Source organism: Perca flavescens, chromosome 10 (genome assembly GCF_004354835.1).
Source record: "Perca flavescens isolate YP-PL-M2 chromosome 10, PFLA_1.0, whole genome shotgun sequence".
Taxonomy (NCBI): Eukaryota; Metazoa; Chordata; class Actinopteri; order Perciformes; family Percidae; genus Perca; species Perca flavescens.
This window is the reverse complement of record NC_041340.1, coordinates 30153672-30175680: the sequence shown is the minus strand read 5'-3', so window position 1 is coordinate 30175680 and position 22009 is coordinate 30153672. Positions and strand designations below refer to the sequence as shown.

General features: G+C 41.7%; 1 protein-coding gene across 1 annotated transcript; it reads right to left on the bottom strand.

The window, feature by feature from the left end:
• Positions 1 to 16145: 16145 nt before the first annotated feature.
• LOC114562455 (uncharacterized) lies at positions 16146 to 21196 on the bottom strand. The gene is made up of 6 exons (XM_028588827.1): positions 21193 to 21196; positions 17945 to 18102; positions 17146 to 17323; positions 16929 to 17005; positions 16655 to 16835; positions 16146 to 16348 (listed from the first exon to the last, which is right to left on the bottom strand). The coding sequence occupies exons 1-6, from the start codon at positions 21194 to 21196 to the stop codon at positions 16146 to 16148; spliced, it is 801 nt and encodes a 266-aa protein (XP_028444628.1).
• Positions 21197 to 22009: the final 813 nt, after the last annotated feature.

Here is a 22009-nt window from a genome sequence, read left to right as displayed (position 1 = left end):
AGAGGTGGAAAAGGTTGAAGGACTGACTTGGAGATAATGCAGATAGAGGGAAAAAGAGGAATGGACAGAGGGGAGATTACATTTCAGAGGGTTTAACTTTGTCACCTCAAATGGAGATAAATGATTAGCCCCAATGGTTGAACATGAGGATAGGAAAAAGAGAAGCAGAGAGAGGGGGAGTGAGTGCAAGAGATAACTAAATGGATGGATAGGGGTTGAATGAATGATGGAAGTGAAGTAAAGAGTGAGGGAGTGAGGGATAGGTTGGAGGTAGCAGAGAAGAATAAGATGACTTGTTCTGCATGTCAATGAGGCAGGTTTCATATATTTATGCTTCAGCAGGATGTGAGTAGGTGCCAGTGTAGCAGAGGTCATTTGGAGATGTGTTAAGTACTAACCTCTTTCTCTTGGCCCTTATATAGCAGTGATGGGTAATCATCTGTCAGTGAGTACGTTTACATGCACACCTAAAGTATATTCCACTATTATTCCGAATATGACAATATTCCAAATTTGATACAGGTCATGTAAACAATATATTCCGGTTGGATATTCTGAATAAGGCCTTTTTCCGAATATAGCATTTTCCGATTAAGACATGGGGGATATTCCGGTATTATTCAGGTTTTAGAAGCATTCTTTGGACATCTATACAGCGCATTCGGAATATGTGTCTCAGTCGGGGTTATTACCGCAGTTTATGCCCAGTTTACGGACTCTTGCCTATTTACGGCTTATGGTCTGCTCTGTGCTTCGCCATGGTTGCTGTACACAAACCAACCAGCCAACAGTTTGCAAGGCTGCAGTCCCGATAAGAAGGAGAAACACATCTACTTTTAAACATTATCAAAGACTTCGATATCAACAGGTTTTTGGATATACCCTCACATCGCTACAACGACCTTTTCAAGAAGCTGGTTGAAGAAATAAAAGAGGGACGCTGTGTTTGCATGGTCCAACAAGTCCGCCACCGCTGGTAAACTTTTGCAGCATTTTGCACGGCGACGTGTAAACGGGAATATTGTGGAATTTTCACTTTCTTTAGCCATGTAAACAGCTTAGTTGGAATATTGTCTTTTTCAGAATAAGGGCAAAATACAGAATATTATGTGCATGTAAAAGTAGTCAATGATCTGCTCGAGGTTTGTGGTTATTTCCCTGCTGTAGTAACAGATCCACCATCATGGAGGTTTCTGGACACAGGGCTGTATTCAAGCAATACCTAACATGATTCTTCCTTGTCAAAACCTGGTGTCTTGATTACCCACAAATATATACATATTTTTTTCTTCTTTTTTTACCTTTATTCAGGGAAGATTCACTGAGAGGAAACCTCTCGTTTGCAGGAACGCCCTAATCACATTCACATAGTTACACATTCATACTTGGAAGCTGCCCGGTAGCTGGAAGGTGGCCACTGAGCTGCTCCGCTGGAGCGGTTGGGGTTAAGGGCCTTGCTCAAGGGCACCTCAGTGGAGGGAGGGACAAGTGCTGCTCTTTCACTTTCCCCACCCAGATTTTATCCTTTCGGTCTGGGGATTGAACCGACGACCTCCCGGTCACAAGCTTGCTCAATGCAATTCCCAGCTGACAGTTCGGTCGTAGATGTGTTATTCTAGTAGTGGCTGAAGCCTTAAGCACAGATGAGGAGCGGGCAACAGAGCTCTGGTTTCCGTACACTGCATTGTGGAATTGCAATACTCAACAGTCTTGACTTTGGCTATATTTAACCATTAAATATATATATATATATATATATATATATATATATATATATATATATATATATATATATATATAAATGACAGTTCACACAGAATTTGCTTCTACAAACACTCAAGTCCACAATGATTTCATCATCTAAAATACCACAAACTTAAGCTTAAGTTTTAAAGGGGTGATAGAATGATTATATAGAGTATTTCACACTGTTCCTTATGGTCTCCTAATGGGGTATGTAACATTGGTTGGGCTGAAAATGGCCTAGTTGATAGTTTATTGGCCCTTATGCATCCCTGTGTTTTGGCCCTATTTGTAACAAGAGCTTTTCTTCCAAATATGGTATGCTCATGTATATTTAGATGAGCTGCGCGCTGATTGGTTGAGCGAATTGCCATAGGCAGACATTAGAGATGCTCGCTGATTGGTTGAGCGAATCCCCAATACACACACATTAGAGACACTGCAATGTTTCATTACCAAATTCACTTCTGAGACTTTTTTATGTGAGAAATCAACTATATAAAGCTCAAATATGGGCCGTTTTTCGAAAATTGATGGCTAATTGCAAATAAGTTAAGACTGTGTGTCGGACTTCAGCGGCGGTGCTGCTGCCTCGCCGCCCGGCCAGCCTTCCTTCACAGAGCCCGGCCTGCTGTCAGCTCCGTTACGGCTGGCAGCCCTGACAGAGCTCCAGTGCCAGTAACTCCCCTCTTCCTGCTAGCTAAATGGCCCGTTGTGTGATAGTGAGAGCGCGGTCAGCGAGCTTGTTAAACCAGCAATCTCTTACCACATGTTACACACAATGTCACGCCACTTAGCTATACAACATATACCTAAATGTCTTATAAAGCTTACAACGGTGTCCGATTTCAAGTTATATATATATATATATTTGTGAAGTTTAGCTAGGTGTTTCGTTAGCTGTGACTGTCCCTTCAATCCTATCTATGTGTAGCTACAAATCACAGATAGTTAGCTTCATTTTTGGTCGTAATTCGAGTATATTTACAGTTTGAATTTCGTCACGCCAGTTATACAACATCTAACTAAATGTTTTATAAAGCTAACAACGGTGTCCGATTTCAAGTTAATGAATATTTGTGAGCTGTAAGGGTTTCGTTAGCTGCAACTGTCCCTACAATCCTATGTGTACAGATTGCGGCTAGTTAGCTTCATTTTTGGTCGTAATTCGAGTATATTTACAGTTTGAATTTCGTCACGCCACTTACACATCTAACTAAATGTCTTATAAAGCTAACAACGGTGTCCGATTTCAAGTTAATGAATATTTGTGAGCTGTAAGGGTTTCGTTAGCTGCAACTGTCCCTACAATCCTATGTGTACAAGATTGCGGCTAGTTAGCTTTATTTTTGGTCGTAATTCAAGTATATTTACAGTTTGAATTTCGTCACGCCACTTACACATCCAACTAAATGTTTTATAAAGCTAACAACGGTGTCCGATTTCAAGTTAATGAATATTTGTGAGCTGTAAGGGTTTTGTTAGCTGCAACTGTCCCTTCAATCCTAACTGTGTGTAGCTACAAATCACGGATAGTTAGCTTCATTTTCGGCGTAATTCCGAGTATATTTACAATTTGAATTTCGTCAAGCCAGTTATACAACATCTAACTAAATGTCTTATAAAGCTAACAACGGTGTCCGATTTCAAGTTAATGAATTTTTGTAAATTCCAGAGGAATTCTAAGAAGACGCTAGCTATAGCTAGCCTCCTCTAGCTATAGCTCCATCCAGCCGCAGGCTCTATCAATGAGACTCGCGGACAAGATGCGTGTATTTCCCCGATCGTTTGTTTAAATAACTCAACACATTATAATTACACATATTATAAGATTAACTGGAACCTGTGGTAAGAGATTGCTGGCGTAACAAGCTCTCTGACCGCGCTCTCACTCACACACACCTGGCATTAGGAAGAGGGGAACTGCAGGCCCTGGAGCTCTGTCAGAGGACCAGCGTGTAGTAGTCCATTTGCCAAAAAACTGTGACTTTGGGCGGGTATGGAGTGCTGTGTAACTCAAACATCGTGTTACATTAAAGGTCCCATGGCATGAAAATTTCACATTATGAGGTTTTTTAACATTAATATGAGTTCCCCCAGCCCGTTTATGGTCCCCAATTGGTTTAAAATGGTGATAGGTGTAAACCGAGCCCTGGATATCCTGCTCTGCCTTTGAAAAAAAGTAAGCTCAGATGAGCCGTTATGTTGCAGTAATGAGCGAGGTTACCTCCCCTTTCTCTGCTTTGCCCGCCTAGAGCATTTGGGCCCCGCCCATTAGAATTTCCAGGGTAGAGAGATAGCCACCGTACCGTAGGCACGCCATTGTTTTTCATCGAGAGACATCATGGCTAGCAAACGAGGGAAGCATAAAATTTGCTCAGCGTTTGGATGTTCAGAAGAACCCAAACATGTTTTTTCTGTTCCATCATCTGAGCCTGTGCAGAGCCAGTGGGTTAATTTTATTTTATCTGTAAATACGACGACAGAAATCCCCAAAGTTTTCTTAGTGTGCGAAAAACATTTCACCGACGACAGTTTCCTCAACTTGGGCCAATACAAAGCTGGCCTTGCTGATCGTCTGAGGTTAAAGCCTGGTGCAGTACCAACTCTTTATGGCTCAGCTACAAACCTCGGACAGGCAAATCATTTTTTGCTTCACTGCATATGGTTACCTAGGTTGTTACACTTAGAACGTGGCTGTAACATTAGCTAGCTCTGCAGCTAGCAGCCCAGTTACTGACGGTAATGTAAAGATGAATAGCATCAAGTATGTGTGTGAATCAGGGCTGCAGCGTGCAAAGTCCTTGAAATCCATTCTACAGTTAGCATCATATAGCCATGTGTTACATGTGCCTCTTGTGTGTCTTGTTTCTTTCTCTCTCTCTCTCTCTCTGTCAAGTCAAGCCGCTCCATTCAAAAGTCGAAGCAATCCTTCCCTCCTCCTGGTTCGCGTCGCTCGCTGCGTCGGTTTTTGGGGATGGCGGAGTATTACAGAAGCTTTTGTAAAAACTTCTCCGCAGTTGCCGCCCCACTTACCGATCTGTTGCGTCCAAAAGTACGTTTCCATTGGTCTGAGAGTTATCAGCGGGCGTTTGATTGCGTAAAGGCTTTGCTGACTCATGCCCCAGTCCTGGCTACGCCGGCATTTGACCGTCTGTTTAAAATGTCTGTTGATGCGAGTGATGCAGGGGCGGGTGCGGTCCTTCTTCAAGATGGAGACGATGGCGTGGAGCACCCAGTTTCGTATTTCTCCAAGAAATTTAACCGGCATCAACTTGTGTACTCCACTATTGAAAAGGAGGCTCTTGCCCTTGTATTGGCTCTGAAACACTTTGAGGTTTATGTTGGTTCTGCTGGTGCGCCACTTATCATTTACACTGACCACAATCCTCTTGTGTTTATTAATCAGATGCGTAATGTGAATCAGAGGCTAATGCATTGGGCACTTTTCTTACAGTCTTTTAATATTCTGATCCAGCACATTAAAGGTCGAGATAATGTTTTGGCTGATGCTTGTCGCGCTACGATTAATTGGCCGTTATGCATGAATGAGGTCCGTGGCGCTCCCCCATTCACTATTTTAGGGTGGGGATGTTACATGTGCCTCTCGTGTGTCTTGTTTCTTTCTCTCTCTCGCTCTCTCTCTCTGTTTCCCATTCTGCCCTCCTCCCTCTGCCAGTTTCACACCTGAGAGTAATCAGTGCTCAGGTAGAGTGGGGGAGGTGATAAGAAGGCAGAGAGTGAAGAGCACAGGGGAAGCACACTGGCAGCACACCAGTGAGGAGTTTTCTCCTCATCTTCCTTTCTTCCACAAGCAGGTTTGTTCTTTTCCCAACCTCCATGCACATGTAGGTGCTGGAGTTTTGTTGTTTTAGTTTATTGTTTTAGTTTGGGCTGGAGATTACCGATAGTTCAGTTATTCGTTCTTTTTGTTTGTTCTAGGATTAGTTTACCCTTTTTAGCGACAGCCCACTGCGAGGTTGGTCCAGCGTCTTCCCATCTTTTGTTCTTTTTGGCCGGGGTCTCCAGTCCCTTTTTGTTTCTTCTTGTTTGTTACTTTTGGGAGTATTTATTATTTAATAAAGCTTGTTGGATTATTGTTAACATGGTGTTTGGCATCCTTTTTTTGATATGTTGCATCCTCCATTCCCTTTTGAGCCTTTGTTTGTTCCTTTTTAATGGAGGCGTAACACATGGCAAAAAGAAAACAAGGCAGTTTAATTCATTTGGTTTTTACTAAGAAATTGTGTAGCTATGATGTTAATAGCATGACCAATTCACCTGTTGCAAGCCCTGTTAGCACATCTCCCACCGGGGTGACAATGCAAGAAGAAGCTGAAGAAATAATATCCTCTCTGGCTGAAGATGATCCTAACCCCTCTTGCTCCTCTCTCCCTTTAAATTGGAACAGCCAGCAGTGGAGAGACTGGAAGAGCCGATATACATGGCTGTTAAGGATGGAAGCTTGGGGTGCGTTGCTAAGGTTTAATTGAACTGAGGAATTATGGTATTCTTCAGTAGCCTGAGTAACTTTAACCGTTGTTCATGTGAAATCTCAAAGACAGCCTGATGCTTTGAAGTTAAAATGTCTTTAATGTCCCCGAGGGGCAATTTGGTTCACAACATGTAGCCAACACAAACATTAATACAAAAAGCACATAAAACCTAAAATAGTAAATAAAAACATAAATACACATGTACACTAAACTTAAAAGATTTCAAGTATATGCTGTAAAATGGCAGGGATGGCAAGTGACCTATAGTTTATTGAGAAACCTAACAGCTGATGGTACAAATGATCTCAGGTATCTATTAGACCGGGCACGCTTTCGGAAGGTATACCTCCTTCCAGATGGTAGGAGGCAAAACTCAGAGTGTAATGGGTGAGTAGTGTTAGCCAAAATGGCCATTGCCCTCTGTGTGGCTCTGGCCTCATACACAGACCTAATGCTGTCAGTGCCAATTATTTTCCGAGATATATTTACAATTTTTCCCAGTCTGTTCTTGTTGGTTACACTCAAATTGCCAAACCAGCAGATCATGGCGAAGGTTAAGATTGACTCAACAGAAGAGTAAAAAGGTTGTCAGAAGTGATCTGTTAACATTAAACCCCTTCAGCTTTCATCTAAAATGGTGCCCAAGTACTTATATTGGTTTACCACATCTACCGCTGTGCCATTAATCAAAGTTAAAGCAGTGGTGGAAGGATTTTGACGAAAGTCAATACACATCTCTTTGGTTTTAGAGACGTTGAGTTGTAGATATGAGTCCTGACACCATAAGATAAAATCGTCCAAAACTGGACCATGTCCCGCCTCGTGATCCTGCAGAAGACCAATTATCACAGAATCGTTGATAATATGCCTTGATTCAAACATACTCTGACAGTCATTGGTGTAGAGCACAAACCGAAGTGGTGACAGAACACACCCCTGAGGTGACCCTGTTGAGCACATAAGGGCCTTAGATAAAATATTATTTACCCGGGTTCTCTGTGACCTCATAGTTCGGAAATCAACCAGCCAGCATATGGTACCAAAGTCAATATCAGGAAATTGCAATAATCTATGAGCAAGAATATGGGGCTGCATACAGTTGAACGCTGATGAGAAGTCAACAAAACACAAACGTGCATGTGTCTTCTTGCACTCTAAATGTCCAGTAACAAAGTCCAGCAGTGTTGCTGTGGCATCCTCAACCCCCTTGAGCTGGGCTTTCTTGACAAGTAGAACCCTTCCCGGACGTATTGGCAGATGTCTTAAATAGTCCAAACCCAAAATAGGAGAAAGACAACAAGCTAAACAGACGTTTAAAACAAAATGAATGGATAAATATGTAGGAGCAGGCAACGGCACGTCTACTCTACCAGGCTTTTAATTGTTATTATTCATTGTAGAATACCAGTTATTAGAAATCTGTCTTTTTTTAATCACTGACCTCATACCCAGGCACTGAAGAAACCCATGCATGAAGATTTTATGCTTAATAATAATTAAATGAATCACACTAAACTGGTTTAAGTCCTATTCAGAGAGAGAGAGAGAGAGAGAGAGAGAGAGAGAGAGAGAGAGAGAGAGAGAGAGAGAGAGAGAGAGAGAGAGAACCATACAATAGCATTCATCACAAATGAGAAAAACCTAATCAGGAGCTGAGGCCTACTGGTGGGAGAAGCAGGTGAAGGAGAATTAATAAAACTACATTAAAGAAAAAGGGTTCACCCAGACACACAGTGATATCACCAAATCCAAGGAAACACAGCACACAAGAAGGAAGACCACCACCACCCACGTCACCAGTACCACCACCAGCCTGCAGTCACTGGGAAGGACAAACAAAAGGAGGTTACAACTGAATTAATTAACCCCAAAATGTACAACAAAACCTACAACATAAAACAGGTGATAATTCACAAAATCATCTTAACAAAACAATTTAACAATTTATTTATCTAAACAATCATAAAGTAAAGAAAACAAAATAATAATACAAACTAACGGATTAACTCCTCAGTCATTCCGCTAAAATTAAAGAAATAAACAAGTTAAAAGTCTGGTGTCGGCAATTCACCATGCAAACCAACGGTCACCCAAAAGCCAGCAACAACAGTGCCAAGCAGTAGCGACACGCTGTGTAGGCAAAGCTGTACAGTTAGCAGCAGAGAGTAGACTGTGTAGTTAGCAGCAGAGAAAGCTGTACATTTAGCAGCATTTAGCAGCAGAGAAAACTGTACATTTAGCGGCATTTAGCAGCAAAGACAACTGTACATTTAGCGGCATTTAGCAGCAGAGACAACTGTACATTTAGCAGCATTTAGCAGCAGAGACAAAACTGCCGAGAAAGCAGCAGCAGACAAAGCAGCAGCGGCCCCAATCAGCTGGTGGTGGTGTCACGTGAATCACCACCTGTAGACTTCGGCCAGCTGATGAGTGTTCCCTGTCAATAAACATAAAATTAGCATGGCTAAGCTACATTAATCAAGCCTTTTGGGGGCTAGATTTAAGGTAGAATACCTGTTTTCAAAGTCAAACCTGAACAAGGAGAGGGAGGGAGAGAAAGACCCACACGGCAGCGGACATCTACCTGTGACCACACTAGCATTAGCTACAGGATAGCATTCGGTTTAACACAGAGAGAGAGAGCGCGGACACTTACCACCGCTCGAGAGAACCAAAGAACAAAACGGAGCACGGCGCACGGAGCACTCGGTTGCGGTTCTGCAGTGAAAACACGCAGGCTTTAAGCATGAGGACACAGCGATAAATAAAACAAAACGAAGCAATAGCCGCAGCAGTAGCGCGTCGCATTACCTGCACAGACAACCACCTGACCCGGAAATGATGCATCAGTGGGAGCACGAGAAGGAGGGCCGCACTTATATACTGCTGCCCTAGTGGCGCAATTAACTGCAGCAAAACAACCCTATTTCTATGCTGCTACATTCATATAATTCAAACCACAAAATGCACAATAAAATGCTTGTCAACAGGTGTGAATGTTTCTCCGTCTGTCAGTCTAACCAATATCAGTTGATTAGAAACCACGCAATCAGTTGTAGCACATACTACCTTGAAGCATCTTACAAAGCTATTAAATATGTATGTGTTAACCAAGCTCTTAGCAATTATCTCTACTAAGCCTTACCACACAATGGACTCAAGTTTTGTTTTATGCCGTGCGACCCTACATGTCCAGGAATTTCGCGGATCGCACAGCGCAGAGCGCATCCAGCAATCGATGGAAAAGATGCTATACAACTGGGGAATTAACAAGCAATGGGTCCACGTAATTTTGCGTGACAACGTGGCAAATATGAAGAAAGCTATGAGGGATATGGGGGTGCCGAGTGTGGGCTGTGTCGCCCATTCCTGTCAACTCTGTGAATGAGGGCCAGCTGTCTCAGCGCAGCGTGACAGAGACAACGCAAGGAAGATTGTAAGCCATTTTAAACACTCCCCGTTGGCCTACTCTCGACTAGAAGACATACAGATGGACCTAAATATGGATACCAAGCGCCTACAGCAAGATGTACAGGTGAGATTCCTCTCGTAACATTCTTTAATGTATTTCTATTTTATTATTATTTCCCATACACTTGATTTAGTAAGCCACTAATACATTACGTGCTCTGCATCTAATTTGCACAAAAATAAAGTGAATCATGTTCTCTTATGTGCAGACACGATGGAACAGCAGCCTCTACATGCTGCAGAGCCTACTGCAACAAAAACCTGCTCTTAGTGTCTTTGCAGCTGAGCGCACTCTACCAGCAACACTGACAGCTCACCAGTGGGAGCTGATGAATAAGACTGCTGATGTGCTATCCCCCTTTGAAGAGCTGACCAGGGATGTGAGCAGGGAGACTGCAACTGGCTGATGTGATCCCTGCCATAACAGGTAATTTGTATTTTTATTTATTACTTTATACTGTAACATTTATTGATGTATGTATATATATACATACATATATCATTAATGCAGAGTATGATCAAAGTATAATCCCATGCATTCATTAAGTCAGGACTAATGAGTGAATACTCGTTAGTCCTCAGACGTGTTCTGTCTCGGGAGGATGATGATAATCAGGGAATAAAAACAATGAAGAGGACTCTTCTGGAGGCAGTGGAGAAGCGCTTTGCTGATGTTGAAACTGAACTCTTCTACATCGCCACTCTTCTAGATCCCAGATACAAAGATGGGCAAGTATAGTAAAATTAAAATGCACCTTTTGTACATCATGTTTATATAAAGTCAAGTCATCACCACCAGACACCAGTATTAAACCAATTTATTTTTTACTTCCTTTTTAATTTAGTTTTGGGTAATTTAGTTCTAAGGTTAGATTTTTTTATTGTTTATTAATTGAGTACATGTGTAGGCAGTTGCCTAACTGAAGAGCTGTCTCTTCTTGTCTTATTGTTTTGAATTATGTTACTTTTATCTGTTTCTAGCTTTTTCACAAAGTCAGCCAACCTGTTGCTTGCAAAGGGACACATTATCCAGGAGGTGGCAAAGACAGAGGGGAGGAAGGCTGTCCGTGCAGTGCCAGAGGAAAATGAGGCTGCAGCAGAGCAAGTGAGCAAGGCACCACATCATGAAGCATGTAGCAGCCTGGACATCGCTTTTGAGGAAATCTTACAAGAGAGGCAGTCACAGAGACGGTCTGTGAGTACCACATCAGCAGAAACTCAAGTGCAAACCTACCTCTCAGAAAAAAAACACCCCTAAGAAAAGCGACCCACTTCAGTACTGGAAAGAACATGCTAATCAGTTTCCTTCTATGGCTGCTGTTGCAACCCAGTATCTCAATGCCCCCTGCAGCTCTGTGGACAGTGAGAGACTTTTTAGTGCCGTTGCAAACGTCCTTGATGAGAACAGAAACAGGCTCAAACCTGACAAGGTAGAGATGTTAGTTTTCATTAAGAAAAACATACATTTCCTTCTGTGAAACTTAGTTAGTTAGTTAGAGTTAGGAGTGCAGTTCCTAAAAGCACATTACTGGCTTTGCAAACACTGTGGCACTTTTATTTTTTGATTTGTTTACATGCCTGTCGGGTATTTTAAGTTGAGGTGCTATTTGTTTTTATATTAGACTTTTTTTATATTTACTGTTGCACTACAGTCCAAAAGTGAAGAATTTATGTTATTACTTGACTGTTCAAGCTACCTCACAGAAGTGCTCTGTTTGTTAACAGTTGTTGAATGTTAAAATAAGGTGAATTAAATAAAAAATATGGAACATCCTGGATCTGTTTTTTCGCTCTTCTTTATTCTTTTTTTATATATTATAGGAGTATCGGATCGGGACTCTGTATCTGTAGATACTCAAAATCAAATTACTCGGACTCAAGGGCAAAAAAAACCTGATCGGGACATCCCTAATATGTAATATATTTACTGTTATAAATCCAAAAATAACCCCCAATGTGTCATCAGATATTAAGGAAACATGCTAAGTTGCAATACTATTTTTTCTGACAACAATGCTAATGCCAGTATTCTGTTTGTGTTTTGGCCTGTGTGTTGTTATCAACTGCCAGTTATACCTGAAAAAACGTAAACCCAGGGCGCTACAGCTGTAATGTTAGTACAGCCGTTAAAGCAGCAAAGAAACAAACAGGATCAATGGAGATAGATTCTACCCGACCTAAGCTTAGCCTTAGCTTCAGGCTAATTTATCACGGCTACAAGGGACGGGCATTTTATGTAATTTCAACATTTGTATAACTATATATCTTGGCTTACTCCGCTTAACGCCGCCATGCTAACCCTGCTAACTGCTAGCTTACATTACCGCTGGAGCAGGCAAGCGGGCCATGGCTGTTTACAACATGTAGCCTTTTCAGAGGCATTAGCCGACAACGGTGAGTTATTTTAAGCCAAGAGAGGGTGGGTTGTAAATTGGGAAAATGTGACCGTGAGTTTGCAGTGTGTTCAGCGATTGTTGTCGTAATTCTAAGCCAATAAAGTGTGTTCAGTCGGGTGGAGAGGACGGCAAGGTAACGTTAGTGTTATTTTTAGCGGTTCTCCCCATAATTCTAAGCCGAGGAAGTGCGTCTGGCCATTGAGGGGAGAGGACGGTGAGGTTGTTGTGTTTTTAGCAGTTCCTACTATAATTCTAAGCCTAAGAAGTGTGCCTGTCTGTTGGGTGGAGAGGACAGCGAGGTTGTTGTGTTTTTAGCGGTTCCTACCGTAATTCTAAGCCGAAAAAGTGTGCCTGTCAGTTGGGTACAGAGATCCGCGTGAGCATGGGCTTTTATGACAATATAGCCAGCATCTAACCGCTGTGCTGTGAAATAATGTATGGCTATGTGAGACAAGCGTCTAGCAACATTGTTATGGATGCTGCAGTTTCAGCCTGGCAACCAACTTGAACTTCGAGTCTGGGGAAGAGGGGGTGGGTGAGACGACTCCAGTATTTTGAATTTGTACTGCAGTAACTATTTTAAACACTAGCTGTCTGTATACATATTACACCTTTAAGTGGCAGCTTTGTAAATCACCCTCAACTTAGGTTTGACACTCCTGGGCTTTTTTTGCACGATGGAGTTTCACCACTAGGGGAAATTATATTTTTTTTAAAAGTTTGGCAGAATCTATTACAGTAAAGCCCAACTTTAGCAACAATGACCTTTCCTGACAATGACATTTTGTTCCCTGTTGAAGTTGAGTTTTTTAATGTGTGTTCTTTTAGCCCAAAAGAAAGCCCACAGTGTCATGCCTTATGTGATGAATGTTATTTCTTTGACATAGTATTTTACAACACTTGTGGCCACTGTTTGTCTTACCAGCTCTGCACTTCCTTGTCCCCTACACCCTCTATTCATTTTTTTGTTTTACCTTCCTTACCACCCCAGTCTTACCACTCCATGGTCTTTGACAGTCTTTCCCCATGTCTGGCATAGTTGTAAAACATTATTAACATACTACTACTATTACGTACTTATAAAGGTTGTTACTGGGACCAATTTACATTTAAATACTTAGTGAGGTTGCCTTTTTTCTATTTTTATATTGTCCAAGTAAATCAAGAAACTGTTGACATAAATACACTTAAGAACAGTTTTTCCACCAAGATGTGAGCCTGCTACATATAAAATGTCTCGCACACAAGGACTCATGATGAATAATGGTGCCTGGATTTTTTTGCCCCTTACATTCATTATTTGTGGAGTTTTTAGTAAATTTTTCAACTGTGCATTACAGACAACCAGTACTACAGACTGTCACACATTAATTGTAAAGGCAGCTTTTATTTCTTGACCCTGGCTTTGACTTGTGCAGGCAAGTGCAGCACTCTGTTTTAGATTAATGATATTTACACAACAGGAATGCTACTTTAAATGTCCTATGACATGGTGGTCTTTTGGGGCTTTTATATAGGCCTCAGTGGTCCCCTGATACAGTATCTGAAGTGTTTTTCCCCAAATTCAGCATTGATGCAGAATTACAGCCACTAGTTTCAGTCCCTCAATGAGCTTTCTTCAGGACGTGCCATTTCTGTGTCTGTAGCTTTAAATGCTAATGAGGAGGAGATTGACAGGGCAAGGTGGAGGGTGGGGGTGTGGCCTTGACCAACTTGCGGCCACGGCACTATGCGCGAATGTTTACAGTGGATGTATCGCAATGGCTTGTAGACTCGCAGTTGTTGAAGCTTTCCAGTTTAACCCAGAATCTGGTCCGGAGGGAGAAGCAACTGAAGAAGTTGCAACTCTGCGGCTACAACAGCAGGTCTCCGAATGGTTAGTTGAAAATATAGTTTGTTTATGTATGCTGTTACAGTTATTATCATGTAGCTAACGCTAGCCTACATTGTTGGCTTTTCATGTTGCTGTAATTTGATAGCGTTCTAAAGCTGTATTAGCATCTATATCAGTCATATCAGTAATGTTTGTATTTTAGAGAAGACTGTACTTTGGCTTGTTTTCTAATTGTGTCTGCATATGGTACTTTAGTTGGGATGTTTATGTATGCTGTTATGTATGGCTTTTCATGTTGCTAGAATTCTAAAGCTGTATTAGCATCTATATCAGTCACGTTTGTATTTTAGCGAATACTGCACGGTGGCTCATTTTGTAATAAGGCCACGTACTGTATAATGCAGTAATGTTACACATAACCCATGATTTACCCCAGAAATGTTTCCTATATATAATAAAATATCAGCTAAAGACACTAACCAGCGCCACTCTTAGTTAGTCATACCTCTGCCATTATTACATCTACCTTTTTGTATAGGTGCCGTTGTGGAAAATGTGTTACCATGCCGACAGAAGCTGAGAATATTTGCTGCTTGGAGACAGCTCAGGTAGCATTGTCACCACTAAATTGTACTAAAAAACTACTTTGTCTATTCACGTGACAACTAATTGTGCTTTAAAATGACACTTACCATTTTTAATTATAATTAGGTTACTAAAAGACTACGGGAGGTCGAAGAACAGCTCACATGTATGGTTGACCATCCTGGATTTGAGCCTGTCTGCTTGAATTTCTACTCTCTGCAGAATGCAGGCCAAATATACAGAGCTGACTATGGCCCTCTACAATTGAGAGGAATACACCAGTAAGTTGTGCTTTGTTACAGAAATTAATATAAAAAATAAAGTCTTGTCTTGACTCAACAAATTGTGTGCTTAATTTTCATCCAGTAGTGTTGACAGTGTCCAGATTTATTTACATACGAAAAGAAATTATTTTTACAAAGCATGCATTGAAGAGGATCCATTGGAACATAGGAATATTTAGATAACAATAATAACAACATAATAATAAAAAATCTATGCAAAACTAAATAACAGAATAAATTGTTCAGTCGCTACAGGTATCTCTCCTATCGTTCCTTTGTGAGCTGGTGCTGGGGCCTCCTGGGACGCAGAATCCGGGTCGTTATTCCAGCTTGTGTGGTTCTGCGCATCCGCTCAGAGTTTCCTGATGAGGAAGGCCACTACGTAGGCTTTAAACTGCCCCCCGTTTGAACCTTGACACAAAGCTGGCAATGACCTCCTCCTTGTCCGGCTTCTCATACTGCACCGATAGGTCCTCTAGAACAGGGATGGCCAACAGTGCAGCGGTGTATGGCGTAGGGTCGACAAACACTTCCTCAAAAATGAGGTCCATCATGTCGGCAACGTAACCTGTATCATAAAACAAAAGCACAAAAATATTTCTGTTTTTAATTGTTTGGGTTTTGTTTTTACTGTGTTTGTGTAATTTAATTGTCTTTTCATTAAGAGAAATAAATGTTAGAATTTGAAAATATGTTTTTTTTGTATTGAATTGAACCCTTACCAAAGGTCGGCTGTGTCTTTTGTGGTTTAGCTCTGCACTCTCCCTTCCTAGCCTTTGGAAAGTAGATTTTGAAGAGAGGTTTACCTTCCTGTGTTTTGGCCTGTGGTCGGTCCGCATTTTCATTGTAATGCATAGCAGCCAGGTAGAGTCTGGAAGTACAATACAAAACTTGTTAATAACAACAGATATTTTAGGCTACAATTATCAAAATTATTGAGTCAACTAACTCTTTCACCTGCACAGCATTCCAATAAAGGGAAAGACAACATTCTTTGGTGCAAAACGAAGGATGATGGCATGGAAAGCCTCCAATGATGAAGTTTGGTAATGGGGGCTCAGTTTTGCAACATCCTTCATTGTTCTTTTGTTGGTCAGTAACTTCTCCAACTTGTAGAAAGCTGGAGTTGCTGCAGACAATAAGACAATATATTAGAAAAAAAATACAGTACACAATATTACAACATTGATCCCTGGTAAATTTCTGAAAATGACTAAATAATTACAGTGTGTGTAGTTGTCTGTTTACTGTTTTTACATTTAACCTGTTATATTGATGAAATACCTGCTTGGAGCCATTTACTCTTGTCAGTTGTCTTGTGGATCAAATGCTCGCACTAAAGGGGATCCTCGTGTGTATGGACATCTCGAACATGGTTCAGGATCGCGGTCCACTTTGCGATTCTCTCTGGGCCGGAGGTTGAGCTAGCTGCAGTCCAGTATATGTGGTTGTTGATGCTTTTCATCCACTTCTTGAGTTTCTTTCTTTCTTTCTGAGAGTCTTTTTGCTTACTGATTGCTTCCAGTTTCTTTGAAATTCCTACAACGAAAGCAAAATATATTACACTTAGTTAAGATACTCAAACTGAGTAATTACTCTATTGTAGCTTTTCAAAATCAATTTCAAAGCAATTTTTTTTAACATTTACTCATAGTGTCAACATTTTCACAGCAAAGACAAGTCTTTACACAAGCTTTAAAAAAAATCTAACATCAGGTCCTTCGCACCAAAAGGATATCACTAACAAGTCAAACAAAGGAAAAGGCTGGAGCAAAAATGATAGATTTTGTATGTTATAGTGGAATATGCACGTCTATCAGCTCAATATTGGCACTGACAATATACCTTTTGCCATGTGCCAGACATCGTAGTAATGGGTTATGTTTCTCTCCCTGAGGAACTTCTGTACTTGTGGATGACGATCAGTGACAATGCAATCAAGTTTGACACCACGTGACTCCAGTAATGCTAGACTCCTCGTCAGGTCCTCCTTCTCCATGTGGTAGCTACCACCAACCTCATTGCTCTGTTGACACAGAAAACAATATATTAAGAGAAAATGCATTACAGACTTCGACTTTCAAATTCCAACCAAGCAAAATAAATTTGGGCAACTTACCTGAACCAACTGAATGTCCACAATGGTGTTACACTGGAGATCCATTGTTGTATAACTCCCATACTTTGCAGAGTGGCCTGTTTTTGTTCAAATACGGACATCAGTAATCACTATTTAATGCTTATTATGTCTGGAATTTTATTTATGTCACTCCATTTAACTTCCAACAATATCTAACCCATGTATAAACTACACTTATTCAATAAAGTATCAATACCTGGTGAGTCAGCTCTCATGTCACCACCAAGGATCACTTTTTCCTCCTGACACAGCCGCTGCAGATTCACATCCTGTGTGACTTTCCAATGGTGAATAACTGCCGGTTCAATGAAAGATCTGGCATGGCGGCAAAATGTTTCATACCGAAACAACTGTAGCTTCATTGCCTTGAAGACCTGTTGGTTTGGGAGGATAAATAATGTAATTTGATCTAAATTTAAGTAATTCACAGTCAAAGTAACTCCAGTTGCACATCATTTACCTTTTCAATTTGGTGAAAGCTATTCCAGTGTCTTGTAAATGTGCAATGGGGGCACCACTGCTTCAGAGACAGAAATGTCCCCAGCCTTTGGGTCTTCACATCACATGCCCGCGTGCAGACTGTACATGCATTAAACAACTCCATGATGCAGTTCTCGTACACCATGGATATTTTGCTGTTGTGGGTGGAAGTGGATGAATCTTCTCTGAAAAAAAAAACAAAGAAAGGAAATATCAGTTTGTGTTAAACAGATTGAGCTTTCATCTGGACTGTACTTTAAACCATCATCCTGTTTGCAGCTGGTTTAACAATCTTTATGCACATATACAGTCCAAAAAGTATTAATAAAAACAACAGTCTCACTGACACTATTCCTTTATGTCAGAATGGCATACAATTTAGAAAAATTATAAAAGTTATCACGAGCATACATATCTTCACACTCAATAACTTTTGACTTTAGCGTAGAGCCTAACGATGCTGTGATGGAGTCGGCAGGATCATAACTGGAATCCTGTCCCTTTGAAGCTCCCACCAAAGAGCTGCCCTCCAATGGATTGTCCTCGAGGTCTTCATCGAGGTCTAGACGAGGTCTTTTGGGTGGTCTCTTTATAGGTGTCGATGACAGGCACAAAGGGTCTGCATTTGAGGGCCCCACACCAAAATCTCTGCAGGAGACACTTGCCTGGATACCTACGGCCAAAATTTAAACAGGAAAGTCCAATGAAACGACACATAATGAAAGCATTGACAAATGCCAGAATACTTACTGAGTGCATGAAAAGTAAATGTACTGAAGGTGGCAAGTACATTCCTTCACTTCTAAAGTGGGGCCGCAGAGTCTTCAAGGCTAGCTGTGTGCCTATAGTACGTGTTTCCAGGTGGTCTGTCTGGCAGGCAACATCCCTTGAGAAAGGCAGCTTAATGGAAGCAGTTGATGTGCTGGCCTGTGTACAGCCAACAAGGTAAAGTTAGCACTCAATTTATTACTTTGTATATATTTGCAGAGGTGCACACTCAATAATTTAAAAGATGCCATAGGCAGATATTGCACGCGCCGTAACACCAACAGCAGAACGGTTATCCAAATAACAAAGAAGTGAACAACACACGTGTTACAGTGTGTATTCACACCAGGGCTGTTGTCAAGACCAACTTTGTTGAGACCAAGACAAGAACAGGTCAGAGTAAAGACCGAGTCCAGGACAGAAAAACTAATCTTATGCATGACTGTATCAAGACAATAATTAGGGCCCGAGCGCCAACAGCGGCGAAGGCCCTATTGAAACTGAAGGAATTATTAGGGCCCGAGCGCCGACAGCGGCGAAGGCCCTATTGAAACTGAAGGAATTATTATTTTTCTTTCTTTCTTTCTTTCTATTATTTTCCCGTCAAATGAATTGGCTTTTTGAGGGGCTTAACATATTCAAAAACTCACCAAATTTGGTGGCCGCATCAAGTCTGGTGAACATTTACGTATTTTAAGGGTTTCGGGAATAGGCGCACAAAAATGGCTCGCTAGCGCCCCCTAGAAAGTTAAGAATATTGAGCCCCTGCAGTGCGTTTAACGTAGACTCACGAAACTTGGTACACATATGTAACATGTCAAGATGTACAAAAAACTTCATTAGAGCCATATCCTAAACCCAACAGGAAGTCTGCCATTTTGAATTAAATGTTCGAAATTAGTGCAATTTTGGCCATTTCCACATGTCGTACTTTAACGAACTCCTCCTAGAGATTTCATCCGATCAACTTCAAACTCAGTCCGTGCCATCTTAAGATGTTAAAGATGAAAAGCTGTTAAAAGAAAAACTTTTCGTCATAGGGCGTTGCCGTGGCGGGGCGGCCATTTTGTGCGTTTCGCCGCCGAAACAGAAAGTGGGTGTAACTCGAGTGTACGTTGTCCGATTACCTCGAAACTTTTCAGGATTCATAAGAGTCCAACCCTGAGGACAAATGAAGGCCAATATTTACTTAAAGTCATAGCGCTTTCTAGTGGCAACAGGAAGTAGGCCTAAAAGTCAAGGTGCTATACTTTAACGAACTCCTCCTAGAGATTTCATCCGATGGACTTCAAACTTGGTCTGTACCATCCCAACACCTTAACGATGAAAAGTTATTAAAAGAAAAATTTTTGTCAGACGGTGTGGGCGTGGCGTGGCGGCCATTTTGAGTGTTTAGCGATGAACAAAGAAGTTGTTGTAACTTGAGTGTACGTTGTCGTATCTGCCCGAAATTTCTCACGATTGACAAGGGTCCAGGCCTGAGGACACCTACAGGCCAAAATTGACTTTTGGTCATAGCGCCCCCCGCTGGCAAGAGGAAATGCGCCTTATATGACAAACATCATGAAACTCAGAATGTGTGGTCTACGTGTGATACTGAGCCGCCCCCTATAATATGGCCACGCCCACTTAATCAGGCCACGCCCCCTTCATAACATTTGAACCGTTTAAGGTAGAGTCTTGTGTGAGGGGTCATTGAACTCAGCAGAGACTTCGTTTTTAATTGGTGAGGGTTTGACCCGCCCCCTATGATTAAGCCCCGCCCCCTTTCATACAATTTGAACTTTTTAAGGTATACCCTTGTTTGAGGTATCATTGAACTCAGCATAGACTTCTTTTTAAACTTAGCTCCGACTTCCCTTTTAATTGGTGATGGTTTGACCCGCCCCCTAAGCTTTAGCCATGCCCCCTTTCATAACATTTGAACCGTTTAAGGTATACCCTTGTGTGAGGTGTCATTGAACTCAGCACAGACTTCCTTCTTCATCGGTGATGGTTTGACCCGCCCCCTAAGTTTAAGCCACGCCCCCTTTTATAAGTAATGACCCGTTTGATGTAGACCCTTGTGTGAGATATCATTGAAGTCAGCACAGACTTCCTTTTTAATTGGTGATGGTTTGACCCGCCCCCTAAGCTTAAGCCACGCCCCCTTTCATAACATTTAACCATTTAAGGTTATGTGAGGTATCATTGAACTCAGCACAGACTTCCTTTTTAATTGGTGATGGTTTGCCACACCCCTTTTCACAGCTAATGAACCGTATGACGTAGAGTCTTGTGTGAGCTATCGTTGAACTCGGCAGGGAGTTCCCTTTTCATTGGTGACGGTTTGCGGCTTCTGAGTGCCGCGCGAATGCACGGTCGCAAGGAGCGGCGTCCGCAGGTAACCCCGACACGCGCAGAGGCGCGAGGGCCCGTCCATCGCTGCTCGCACCTTTAATTTGGGGTTATTATTTGTTGATCTAACAGCAAAAACAGTGTCACAACACCCACAATTTGTATGTATATATCCATTCCCCTTGATATCATATAATCTAATAATCTAAAGAAAACAGAATGACATATGATGAGACATAATAGCAGTGTTACAACTGATACAAACACCAATCCACTACTATTACCACTGCTAGGTACTAGTACACAGCATTTGAGTAACTAAATGACAATATAGCTTCACTCCAGATGTACCATAGAAAAGAAGTGACCAGTATTACAGAGTGTACCCCTATAGTTGGTTTATCTAAGCCTTAAAATAATGGCCTGGATCTCCGTGAAGAGGCACAATATGCGTGTCTCCATTTCAAACATTACTGCAGGTTAAATGCTTTTAGCAGCAGAGGTTGAGTGTGGGCGACAACAATGTCATGGTTAGCTCGTCGAAATTCTACTGCTGCAGTTGCTGGCTGGCTCTGGAAAGTTAGCTAATGTCTGGTAGCATACGTACAGCCTAACTATAGCCAGTTATCTGTGTGTGTATAACGCATTTAAACCTCACCCATTTCGACCCAGGTCTTATGTTAACAAAGTAGCTAAAACGCAGATTTAGCTAGGAAACTCACAGTAAAGCATTCGTAATATTTAGCTGCCTAGCAGGCTGTTGCACTAACGTTAGCAAACGTCGGCGTAGCGTTAGCTAGCTGTCTGAACTTGTGAAAAGCCGAACATCCACGTCCAAGCTGTGTTTCTCCAAGAGCGGACTCTTAACTGCAGCCCTGATTCACACACATACTTGATGCTATCCATCTTTACATTAGCGTCAGTAACTGGGTTGCTAGCTGCAGAGCTAGCTAATGTTACAGCCTTGTTCTAAGTGTAACAACCAGGTAACAACCTAGGTAACTTATATGCAGTGAAGCAAAAAAAAGATGGCGTTAGTTGACTTACCTGTCCGAGGTTTGTAGCTGAGCCACAAAGAGTTGGTACTGCACCAGGCTTTAACCTCAGACGATCAGCAAAGCCAGCTTTGTATTGGCCCAAGTTGAGGAAACTGTTGTCGGTGAAATGTTTTTCGCACACTAAGAGAACTTTGGGGATTTCTGTCGTCGTATTTACAGATGAAATAAAATGAACCCACTGGCTCTGCACAGGCTCAGATGATGGAACAGAAAAAACATGTGTTCTTCTGAACATCCTAACACTGAGCAAATGTTATGCTTCCCTCGTTTAGCCATGATGTCTCTCGATGAAAAACAATGGCGCGCGTACGGTACAGTGACTATCTCTCTACCCCATGCTCTACCCTGGAAATTCTAATGGGCGGGCAAATGCTCTAGGCGGGCAAAGCAGAGAAAGGGGAGGTAACCTCGCTCGTT